This window comes from Trematomus bernacchii, unplaced genomic scaffold (genome assembly GCF_902827165.1).
Source record: "Trematomus bernacchii unplaced genomic scaffold, fTreBer1.1, whole genome shotgun sequence".
Lineage (NCBI taxonomy): Eukaryota > Metazoa > Chordata > Actinopteri > Perciformes > Nototheniidae > Trematomus > Trematomus bernacchii.
Window position 1 is genome coordinate 12,095,698 of NW_022987803.1, and position 11,739 is coordinate 12,107,436.

General features: G+C 40.5%; 1 protein-coding gene across 2 annotated transcripts; it reads right to left on the reverse strand.

Moving 5' to 3' along the window:
- Positions 1-8,639: 8,639 nt before the first annotated feature.
- Positions 8,640-11,489, reverse strand: arf6a (ADP-ribosylation factor 6a). Of its 2 annotated transcripts, none has more exons than XM_034150770.1 (2): positions 11,334-11,489; positions 8,640-11,200 (listed from the first exon to the last, which is right to left on the reverse strand). In XM_034150770.1, exon 2 carries the CDS (start codon positions 10,524-10,526, stop codon positions 9,999-10,001), a length of 528 nt encoding a protein of 175 aa, XP_034006661.1. In that variant the 5' UTR covers positions 10,527-11,200; positions 11,334-11,489; the 3' UTR covers positions 8,640-9,998. The 2 variants fall into 2 exon arrangements, with proteins under 2 accessions (XP_034006661.1, XP_034006662.1); XM_034150771.1 differs by having other exon boundaries at positions 11,338-11,470.
- Between the last annotated feature and the right edge of the window lie 250 nt (positions 11,490-11,739).

Below are 11,739 nucleotides of genomic sequence, written 5' to 3' on the forward strand. Positions count from 1 at the left end.
AAACAACCAGCCACACCCTTGATCTAGCAACGACAGCCCACTGAGTAACTAATCAACCAACTGGAATGCTGACTCACCTCATGAGGGTATTGGTACGCCAGTTGTTCTGTTTGTATCACATACTTTTCATGTGAGATACAAAGTAGAAACTGGATGGACCAGATGTGTGTGTGTGTGTGTGTGTGTGTGTGTGTGTGTGTGTGTGTGTGTGTGTGTGTGTGTGTGTGTGTGTGTGTGTGTGAGTTTCTCTCTTTCCCACTTGGGATTAAGGCCACACCCTTCACACTCTCTGTGTCTCTCTGTCTATCCATTCTCAATTGCGCTTTCCTCTGCTCTCCCCTTTTTCTTTCTGGTCGTCTATGTTTGACTGTATTACAGAAATAAACTAGAAAACATGTTTGGCTTCCGTCATGCAGGAGGAATCCTCGCATGCACCTAATTGATGTTGTTTATGACCATCATAATCAATCAGGTGGGGACTATAACCTCAGTTAAAAAGGAGTTTACAATGCAAAGTATGGTCTGAATGAATGACTTGCTCTCTCTAATGATTTTTTATAGCTTTATTATGTCCCCAAGATAATTTAACTTGGACCATAGAACACAGGGAGGGATTCAACAACTTGCTCAGGGATATTGAGCAATGCAGATGCTTGTCATTACAGAGTTTTGTTCATAAATTGTCATATTGCTCACAACATCGCCCACAAACAGGCAAGGAAACGGTAAATATAGTGACTGTCTTTCCTGCAGTTAATGTGATGAAGAGCAGCAGATGTTGTTATTAAAAAGAAAATTGGACATGACAGTTTTGATTGACAGGCACTTTGTACTATGATGGCCTCATCAGCCAGGAAATCTCTCAATGAGTGGATCACAGGCTTGCTTGCACATCTCGCTACTGTAGTTTAGTATTTATATTCACAGTTCACAATATAAACCAAAGTTTGACATAAGAATGCTGTACAGTAGTTAAAGTCAGTAAGTCAGCAGCACACAATTTGAAATCTCCATTTATGGCAGCTTGCTTTGACAGGTATGTCACCGGCATGATTATAAGAGATGTAACCGGCCAAATTGGAAAGGAATGTGGAGTCTACTTGAAGTCCACAGCGTGTTACAGCGAACACAATGTTAAATCACATTTAGAAGTTATCTAGGAACCATATTTGGTGAACATATCACAGATCAGATTGTATGCCTAATTTTGAACATATGGAATGCATTACCTTTGCTGTCATTACACATATTTCGGCAGGCTGTATTTCAACACAAGCAAAACACATTACAATGAGTGGCTACTCATCATTTTTAAGTGCATGCTCATAAAGAATGTACGCAAATATGACCCTTCTGGAGGACATGATAAATATATACATTTACAGGTAATCACAACAACATATTGAGTTCATATTTCAGTATGTGAGAGGCCCAAGTGTAAATCACATTTAGTTAACTTTCTATTTACACATAAATGCCACAGCTGATATGGCTGGTTTTATTTTTGGCCTGTGCAAACTGAACACATGTTCAGAAGGAGTTTATGAAAAACGTGACATGAATGTCAGAGTATCAGTGACGTAAAGATGCCTCAAGGCCGACTTCCTTGATCTGGATTTAGTTGACACTGATTTAAAAGATATAAGGCAGAAGAATGGTAAGTAAGGGATGGGAGATCCGACAGTCAATTTGACCGCTTAGATGTGCTTCAGCCACATGCTGCTGAGTCTTTGTTAATGTTGCCATAGAGACAAAAGCAAACAAAGAAAAGGTATTTCTGTCATTTAGTTACCCAGTTTATTTGAAGCTTAGAAGGACTTGTTAAGCAAAACCTATGACTTTTTGATATAAAACATGCCAAACAGAGAAACAATAGTAATTGAATCACTTTAATACAAAGAATGAAATCATGCCATGAACTATATTTTATAAGCCTCACTGTGTGCTAGGGTAAGTGCATGAGGTTGCAACAAAGAGACAGTGTGCTACCTGTGATGCACGAGTGCACACATGCCTACTGGGTGTGTGTCTGTCTGTGTGAGACACCATACTCCCTGTACTCGAGGAGGCAGACTCCTACATAGAGCAGGCATGATACTGCAGATGGCTCAGCATAATCCCGTTCTCGGACACTACAGGCTCCACTAGTGATTTTGGCTTCCTACAGGGAAGACTAATTACATACACAAGCAGGTTTGTTGCAAAACACCAAAAATGGATGGCATTAGGACCAATTGTGTATACTGAACATTATAACTACAGTTATGCAGTAGAGTTAAAATAGTTTTGATTTTAATAGTCCTGAAATGTGTGCTGATTTTTGGAGCACTTTAAATGCAAAAAAAAAGATATTGCTTTTAAGCCAGTCATTCAGCAAGACGAGTAAAGATCATGTGAGAAGCAGGAGATAAAGGAATTCATTCAATGACCATACAATTGACTTTTGAGCCAAATCAAAGTCAGATATAAACCAAAAAGATTGCTGCACATGTGAACGATTAACCTTTATAGTCAGTTGGTTAGGCATTGCATGGTTGATGTATTCCAGTTTTTAAATTAAAGCAACTATATGCAGCTAATTAACCTTTAAAAATGACAGCTTCAATATCATTTTGATGCTACACTGACTTGTAATAGGGAGAATGGTGTCTCTGTTATTCCCACTCGGGGCCCCAAAGGCAGTTTCTCACACTATGTAGAGTTAAACTCTTGTGAGCGGGTTGTAGAATTCCCCAGGGGCAGTGCATACTGCTTTATGGAACTAAATTGATTTAGCTGAAACTGGATAATATATTTTAAGATTGTTTTCTAGTTTGTCCTGTAATGCCCTCCGGCTGCTTTGCCTCAATTCCCGCTGATGTACGGAGTATCCTGATGGACCAGATGGACAGATAGGTTAACCTGTTGCTTAAGTAACGCTAACTGCTAACTGCTAACTGCTAACCGCTGCTTACCTGTTAGCTCGGTTAGCCATGCAGCCAGGACTGGGAGCTCTTTGCATGTTGGAGTCTTGATGGCTACAGGTTTATTTTCAGTCCAGAGCTGAATAAATGGAATCACTGCAACTAGAACCATCATTACAACTTAAATCAACTAGTATTTTGAGAAACAGGAAACATTGTCCAAGCAAATAATGCATTCTGAGGCCTTTTAGTAGGACTGCAGCTCAGCTTAAACACTGGCTAGTAAGCTAAGATTTTCTTCTCTTATTGCTTTCAGCACAAAGAGTCCCTTCACAAATCATTGAGCTCCTTGGAGCACCTGCCAACAACCTACATGTACATGACCTGAGTACTATAGGCTACACACACAGCTGCCGGTGCAAGTGCCTTACACAAAAGCAGATGGCTCCTCAGACAGGTCATTAGTAAGAGCCGTCGGGGAGGCTGTGTGTGGTGGGTTATTTTGGGATTTAGTGTTGTGTGTTATTTAGGGATGAAAGTTGTAATTGTGACTCCATTTCGGTGTTTGTATGGGTGGTTGCCAACAGGCACCAGAGGGGAAAGACAGAGACATTTAAGAGTAATTGGCTCACCCTGTTCATGTTGACAATATTCCACAGCCGACCTATTAATAATTACACAACTAGTGAATGGCAGCCTTTGACCTGATTCAACAGATTTTATTACAGAGGCTTTTGAAGAATGTAAGTTGCACTTGCTGATTCTGTTATTTCAACTAAAAATGAAGCAACAGAGGATGACTTACTGAGAGATAAACAGAGTTTTAAACCATGTTCTTTCCACTATTCTTGGTCCAACTCTTACTAAAGGCGGTCATGGTTTCTGCTTAAATAATGCATGATGTCCCTGCTTTATAACAGATAATCTGTCCAGGTAAGTACAGCACTGTTTAAAAGACACATTATCAACCTCAGAATAACATTGGTTGAACCCTGTGTGGTTGTGTTTGAGACCCAAGCAGACAAAACTATTGTATTCTCTACTACCCTGTTCATTGTTTTTTTTATTATCTCAGTGTCCATCTGTTGCTCTGGTGTGCCATGTATCACACAGGAAGGTTGCAGAATATGTCACTTCCTGTCAAAAATGAAAACACAAATCAACATTTACCCATATGGTCTTTATCTATATAGAGGAAGAGTACCTCTGTAGTAAGAGAATCATGTATCTTCCTGTTTTTTTAATACATATCTCAAAGGTCTGTTCGAATGGTAGTTTGTTTGTCTATCAGCATCATTACAGAACAACTACTGGATCGATTTTAAAGAAAAATAGTGAAAAAGTAAAGCATGGCCAATGGAAGAACCTTTGGAGCATATCAGAAACAAAGGGTGGATACATGCAATACATTATGTTTCACATGGGAATGGCCTTGGGAAAGGTCTGAACTTTCTGACCCTTTAGTTTCAAATAGTTTCAGCAACAGGGCCCCAAGTCATCTGTGAGAAGATGTTTTGACATTATGGCACAGACAAGACTCAAATAATAGAATCGATCACAATTGCATCGAGGACATTTAAAGTGTAGATTAAATACATTGTAAAACCTAATAAAGCAAATAGAAAAATCAGTTTCCCTGCTTTATGCAAACATTAGATCTCTCCACCTGCTCTTTTTTTTCAAGATGTTGGAAAATAAGCGGTTTCTATTTGAATGATGTCGAAAAACAATGCTTTCATTTCACAGCCTCCATTAATTACATCTGTGAGTCTGAGTCATTACTGCTAAACACATCCCTCCCACTGCACAACTTCGCCGCCAAATGCAAGCACAGGCCTCGGGCTCCCTGTAATTATTAGCACATTGTCCAAAGACGAGGGGAAATGCAATGTGCGACACATTCTGAGGAGCTTACAACTGTCTAAAAGCTGAATGTCATGCTGCACGCTGATTTTACGACACTGTTTAAACGGGCTCCATGACAACCGAGACATTGAAACTTTTTGAGCTGTAGCTTGGGCCCATCCAGCCAGTCCTAACGTCCCTCTGTGTGTGACAATAGTGGACGTTGTTGGACAGGAAATGCCTGTGAAGATAATCATTCAATCAAAAGACAGTTGTTTTTGAAGAAGATTGAAAACCAAAGCGTGAATTGTATCCTTGATGGACTGAAGAAGAATTGGTTTGATAAAGAAAAGGCAGGGGAGGGGTGTTGAGTTGGATAATCTATAAATATTTAGAATTAACTTCATGGACACTTTTCTTAGGAATTTCCAATTCAACAGTCCTTGAAATACACTTAATCACATTTTCGCAAAAAGTTAGATGGGGAAATGAATACCACTTTTTATAATTTGTTTATTTGTAACAACCGAAGTGTAAAAGTGCCAATTTGCCAATTTGTGGGGTTATGTATTGGATTATATCTTGGTAGCAGGCTAGCAGCCACCAGTGGAGACACCAGGAAGTGCTTGTATATTTGCATTTGGTGTGAAATTATACAAGCTTGTGTTGGTAATAATGTGGTGAGCTAAAGAGGAATTGGTCACATTTTGGACCGATCTGAGCTAGCTGTTGCTCTTGACTTAGCTAGCTTCATATTTAAATAACAGATACAATACCTTTTCTAACTCTCGGTACTGGTAAGTAAAACACAAATAAGCATATAACCCAAAGTGTCAAACTATTTAATTTGATCCCAAATAATGAAATAATTCATATAATGTGAAGTTTTATAACACAACATTCGGTACCACTTTACAATAAGATACCCTTATAAAGGATTCATGAAGGATTTATAATTAGGTTATGAATTAGGTTGTAAACACTTTATTAATCATTAAGAACCATTTATAAACCAGTTCTAACATAGTTTTCATATATCAACACAGGCTCACTATTTGGCAAGATGACTAAGCCTTATATTGGCTACTTAGCGAGAATCCACTCAGTGAACAACAGATACCAAGGATGCTAGCTGATGAAGAACACGAAGTAAGCTAAGTAGCCAATATAAGACTTAGCAGTACAGATAAATGTGGGCTCTCTATTTGGCAAGCAACCGGTCACAGTTGCCCTGTTTATCTCATGTCTTATAAAAGATTATTAATGATTTATAAAGTGTTCACAACCTAATTAATAAATAAATTACAAACTATTCGTAAACCCTTTATAAGGGTATCTTATTGTAAAGTGGTACCCAACATTCATTACTGTTGTTGTGTCTACGCCTTAACTTGCAGATTCTGTGCATATCTACACCAGCCGATGAAACTAACTCTTAAGCACATTTGTACAAACCGAATGAGAAAAATCTTGAGGCTGACACCCTCATCGAGAGCTTCACTTGGCCTCTGACTCTTCAAGTAAAGTGAGAATACCATCTCTAAACTCCCCAGCGCTATGGAAACAACTGTGGGCAGACAGCGACTGCCTGAGGTGTGAGGAAAGCAACGTTGAAAAGTGTGATTATTCAACTCTATATCTCAGTACATGAGTGTATGTGGGGTTGTAGTGACATCAACACAATCAGTGCTTGTACTGCATTCATGTACACGATGTATTTACTCAAATAATTAACTTCTAGTTCAGGTAAGTACTCCCGCAAATAAATGTTAGAGGTTTTGATGTCATATTTTACTTGATTTAAAATCAGCTTCATGTTGAAATATCTTTATGTAACGGTGTCCTGGTTAGCTGATTGAAGAACTGAAATGAGATTAAAATCAAAGAGGAACGCCTGAGTAAACACATGACAGAGGAACTGCCAATGAGTTCCATTTAAAAGTATTGTTTCGAAACCACCCCCTTCAAAGAGGCGTACAATAGTCAAGTCCACCCCCACCCGGCGACATACAATGGCAGTGCTCGGGGCTAAAGCTTAACACGAAAACAAAATCAGCAGGTCTGCTCGGGCTTTCATTCAAATCCAACACTTCCGTAGTAAGTTTTTACAGGGAGGCTGGTCACAGGAAACACATTTGAAGTGAATCACTTCTGATGTGACTGATGATGAGGAACTGAAAGAAATGTGTCATTGTATCAATGAGGTTTCAGGGGAACTACGGACAACTTTCAAAGCAAAATGAGTGCAACTTCTCTGCTCGCACTGAAGTCTGAGTGACATGTTTTTTTCTTGACACAAACGCACCTTAAGTAGGAGTGACAATCTTGTAAATGGTGTCCTTTAACTGAGGGCTACAGGTGAGCCTGACAGCCAGTGACACCAGCCAATGTGTGTGCAGTGCATCTGCTGCTTAGTGCAGTGACAGCTGCACAAAAGGCCTCTGACATGTGCAGCATGACTCACTGGCGCGCCGCTGACGCAACATCAGGAGTCCTTTTCAAACGGCTCTCTGCCTTTCCATATTTCCTTTCCTGAGACACGAAAAACCGTTTGTAGATTTCACTTTAGAATGTCCACATCCACAATGGAAGCCATGAATTGAAAAGTATAAGCAAACAAGATCATACTTGACACAGCAGAGGCGCTGCCCTCGACTGTTCAAATAAGGAGATTTCAATACAATAGCATGTTCTGAAAATGCAGGAAATTCCTGTTATTGATGCTTCACATTTCCAAAAGATGTACTGGAAAGTGAGCAGTTTCAGGAGAGATGTATTGGTATTTGTGTGTCTATCTCAGTGTACCTCTCCCTGTCCTTCATGCTGGACACGTCACATGCATGATACTGCTTCAACCGAGCAACAGGTCAAACTTCAATTCACCAGCTAACAGAACAAACACCACATGAGCAAACAGAGCAAATACTGAGATAGAGAGCAGGCATTCCTGTAACAGGAATTCATTGACTCAGTTTCTCCTGGACATTGCTAGAGTAAAAATTAGGAGAAATATGCAATACCTTCAAAATGTGACATTTTCAGAAAATTGGAGAGTGATAACTGTGCTGCTACTGCTTAGCACTTTCCGGAATAGAGAAATAACCTGCACTTGAAATTAGTATTTTACCTGTTTATCTTTACAGATCAACCTGACACTTATACTGTCACTGTTCTTGCTTTCCAAGAGACAACAACCCATAAACCCACCGATTTACATGATAACTATTTTCCTATTTCAAGCATTTCCTGACTTCACACAGTGATGTCACTTCACTACCCACAATTCACACCTGCCTCTTTAGACGCGTGTTAAGAGATAGGGAGTATTAAACGCTATTTTGATTCTTCTTACAGTTTAGGAACATGTACAACTCTCAGTTGCAATATACATTAAGTGGTTTTAACAAATAAAAGATGAACGATCAAGTCTGTCCCTTATGGAGATTTAGAAAGAAACCAAGACGGTCTTTTAGGCTGTCACCCTAAACCTCAGTGAAACACAAGAATAAAGCACGACACCGCTCTTGTTACATTCTCTGTGACCCAATTTCACTCTTTCTAAGGACAAATTCTTACAACAATGTAAGATATATTTATCATAATGTTATTGAGCATGGTTTGTGAGAAATGTGTAGTTTCCTGCTTTAATTAGCACCTTAAAATATGCAAAAGTGAAGTTACCCATTACCAAGTACATACTATAAGTGTCCTCACGTACCCTACTGAAAAGTTCAAGCTTGTTGACTTTTACCCTTTCCATGGTTCAGGAGTTCGGCCAACTCCACATTACTCTCCTCTGTTAGAAAATATCAAAAGCCATGAGGAGTCAGCTCCCCGCTGGACAAAGGGATACTTTAAGCACGCTTTACCCGACAATCACAACTCGGAAACTAGAGATCTCATCATTTATTCACAGCCAGTGAGTCACACATGCAAGTGCAGAAAGCTAACGGGCCTAGGCTCCCTTCACTTTGTCCTTTGAACAATTCTAACGCCCTGAACTCTCACTTCCTCCTTTATGAGTTACACTTTTTCAGAAGTTAAATATGACTTTAGCTTCTAACGGCTGCAGCTGCTTATAGAAAAGGCATCACATTTTCGTACTGATCTGGATATATTTTTTTATTATTTCAACAGCATAGCAAAAGAGAAAGGGAACACAATTAAAACAGCGCAGTATCTTTTGGAATTTTAACAGATAGATAACTTAACTTCCTTAACTTAGGAACTTAAGTGTACAGGCAAGACACTGAGCACCTACATTGGAGGTGGAGGGGGGTTGGGAATATCGTTAACATTTGCTGGGGTCCAAAAGTCAGTCGTCTGAAATGTGCACAGCCAGCTAACTGGTTACCAACCCCCCCCCTCCCAAAGTGCAAACTCAACATTTGAGAATACCTTCTGCCGCTGTCTTGATTTTGGGGCACCTGTAACCCGGGTCGCTCCTGAAGGCAGCTGAAACTACAAATACTCGACAGTAATGGAAGCTCTGGGTGAAACACAAGTGGCAGAAATGAGACTGGTGGTAACGAATTCAGACCCTGAAACAACAAAAATATATATCCATATCACAGTGCGAGTGTGTGTGAATATCCAGCGTCCACATAGTGTCTTTCAAACAGACCGCCACAGTAGACATGATGGATGTGATCACTGCACAGGAAATAAGAACAAACACCTCTCCTCAACCATCCCAGTACAATCAATTATGAAAACTGTTTTTTTTTTTTCTTGAGGTCCAAACATATCCAGAATACACATTCTTACAAATTACAGAGGCAGTTTGGGCCATGAAAGTGATATGCTGATGTAGGCAATGGTTTCTGGACTTTCCCCATCCTTTGGATATGTAGCTGGGTCATGAGAATACTGAATGAGAGTCAAGCATAGGCAAAAGTGTCCCAAAGAGTCCCCTAAAAAGACATTATACAAAGAGAGGAGAACAAAAGAAGAGCTCAAAAGAAAGCGTCTTGTATATTTAAACAGTACTGATTATATAGAAAGTGAACCAAAGCAAACTAAAGAAAAATAAAGCCAGAAAAATAAATTGTCTTTTGTTTAAATGAAATCTGGGGTTATATTGAAGTCAATATCAAAAAAGGAAAATAAAACAAAAATATAATTGCTACTCTCTTTGATATACACTCAGCAGAGAGGTCATGGTATTAATTGCTTCAGATTGCATTTTTTTTTTTCATTCTCGGCTACTTTATTTGCCTCAAAGTGTCCAGGCTGGTGAATGGAGAAACATTAAGATTTGTAATTTGAGGTAAGCCAGGTCAGGCCCTCGTATAGTCCATCCCCTGTTGTCGCACACGAGGGCTGAACGTACCAATTCCTATCTCTGATCCGGGTAAGGCCCAGCTTCTCCTGGATCTCATGGGGTTTCATGGCGTCTGGAAGGTCCTGTTTGTTGGCGAAGATCAGGATGATGGCGTCCCTCATCTCTCGGTCGTTGATGATTCGGTGGAGCTCCTGCTTCGCCTCATCGATCCTGTCCCTGTCGGCGCAGTCCACCACGAAAATGAGGCCCTGGGTGCCTGTGTAGTAATGTCTCCACAGTGGTCTGATCTTGTCCTGCCCCCCCACATCCCACACGTTGAACTTCACATTCTTATACGTGACCGTCTCCACGTTGAAGCCAACGGTGGGGATGGTGGTGACCGACTGTCCCAGCTTCAGCTTGTACAGGATGGTAGTTTTACCAGCAGCATCAAGTCCAAGCATCAATATTCTCATCTCCTTGTTGCCAAAGATCTTTGACAGCACTTTGCCCATCTTGTTTGCCGTGCATAAATACTTTGATGGAGGGAAAAAACTTCTCTTATGAGAGACAAAGTCAAAGTTGCTTTCAATACAACTGAGAAGTTACAGTATCAGTGTGTCTGAAAGTCCACGTGATGGCAGCGGTGGGCTGACAGTGTCAATATTCAAAAGGCGGTGACTTTCAAGTTTGTGCAGTTTGATAACCGACAACAATTAGCTGGATGATCTGACCTGAGAGGGTGACTTCAAGGGGAGCAGTATGTGGGTAGCCCTCGCAGAATTGGCTGGGGATATATTTTCATGATCCACTGCCCTCCGATGTAAGGAGAAAAAATGACATCCCGTTGTTTCAAACTAGACTTCCTTCAAAATCCACATTTCAAGTGTTTCTTCTCGGTCAAAAATCTTCTTTCTCTCATTTGATTTTAAAAACAGAGTGGCTTTTTTTGTTGCCTAGCTTACTATATAAATCAGGCCCTGACCAAGCCCGGGGTTCCCACTTCCTCCTTGGCTGCCGGCTGTCCAAACTTGCCCTTAGCCGATTCCAGTCGATTGATTTCCAAGCACAGTGTTTTTCGTATCAAAACACGCCCAAAAATGAGCTTCACGTTCCGTTTCTGCACCGGGACATCCACAGGAAGAGCGTTCAAAAGGTCATTGATTCATCCGACTTTCTTCTCTTCCCCCTGTGTGACACAAGAGCGGTCCAGAGAAGGGAGGGGTGTTAGTACAGAGGACAACTTTGAATCCGAAAAATAATTATATCTGCGGATAGAAAAGCGAAACAAAAGAGTAGAAAATAGAGAGCGGGATTTATACCTACGTCTGCGGCAATCATCCCCCAGTCCCCGGGCCGTTTCTCCCCGCTCTTGCCGCTCTCTGTCTCTCTTCCTCCCTCTCTCTCTCCAGCCTTTCAGTCACAGCGGTGCTGTGTTACCGGAAAAGGTGCGGACCCAGATCAGCCGCCACTTCCTCTACGCTGCTCTCACACACTGCTGCTGCGTTCAGGGGCTGCGCAATAGCTCAGACATTTCATAACAGAAAAAACATTCTACCACAAGGGCGTTGCATGAAAGCCTGGAGTGTGTTAATATATTTTGTAGGTAGTGTTACTCAACGTATTATCTCTATTATAATGTTAGTGTGATTATATCAGATTATAATTAAATGAATGTTATAATAATGTTAACATTCGCAAGTAATATCAGTTATAAGAAGTATAGCT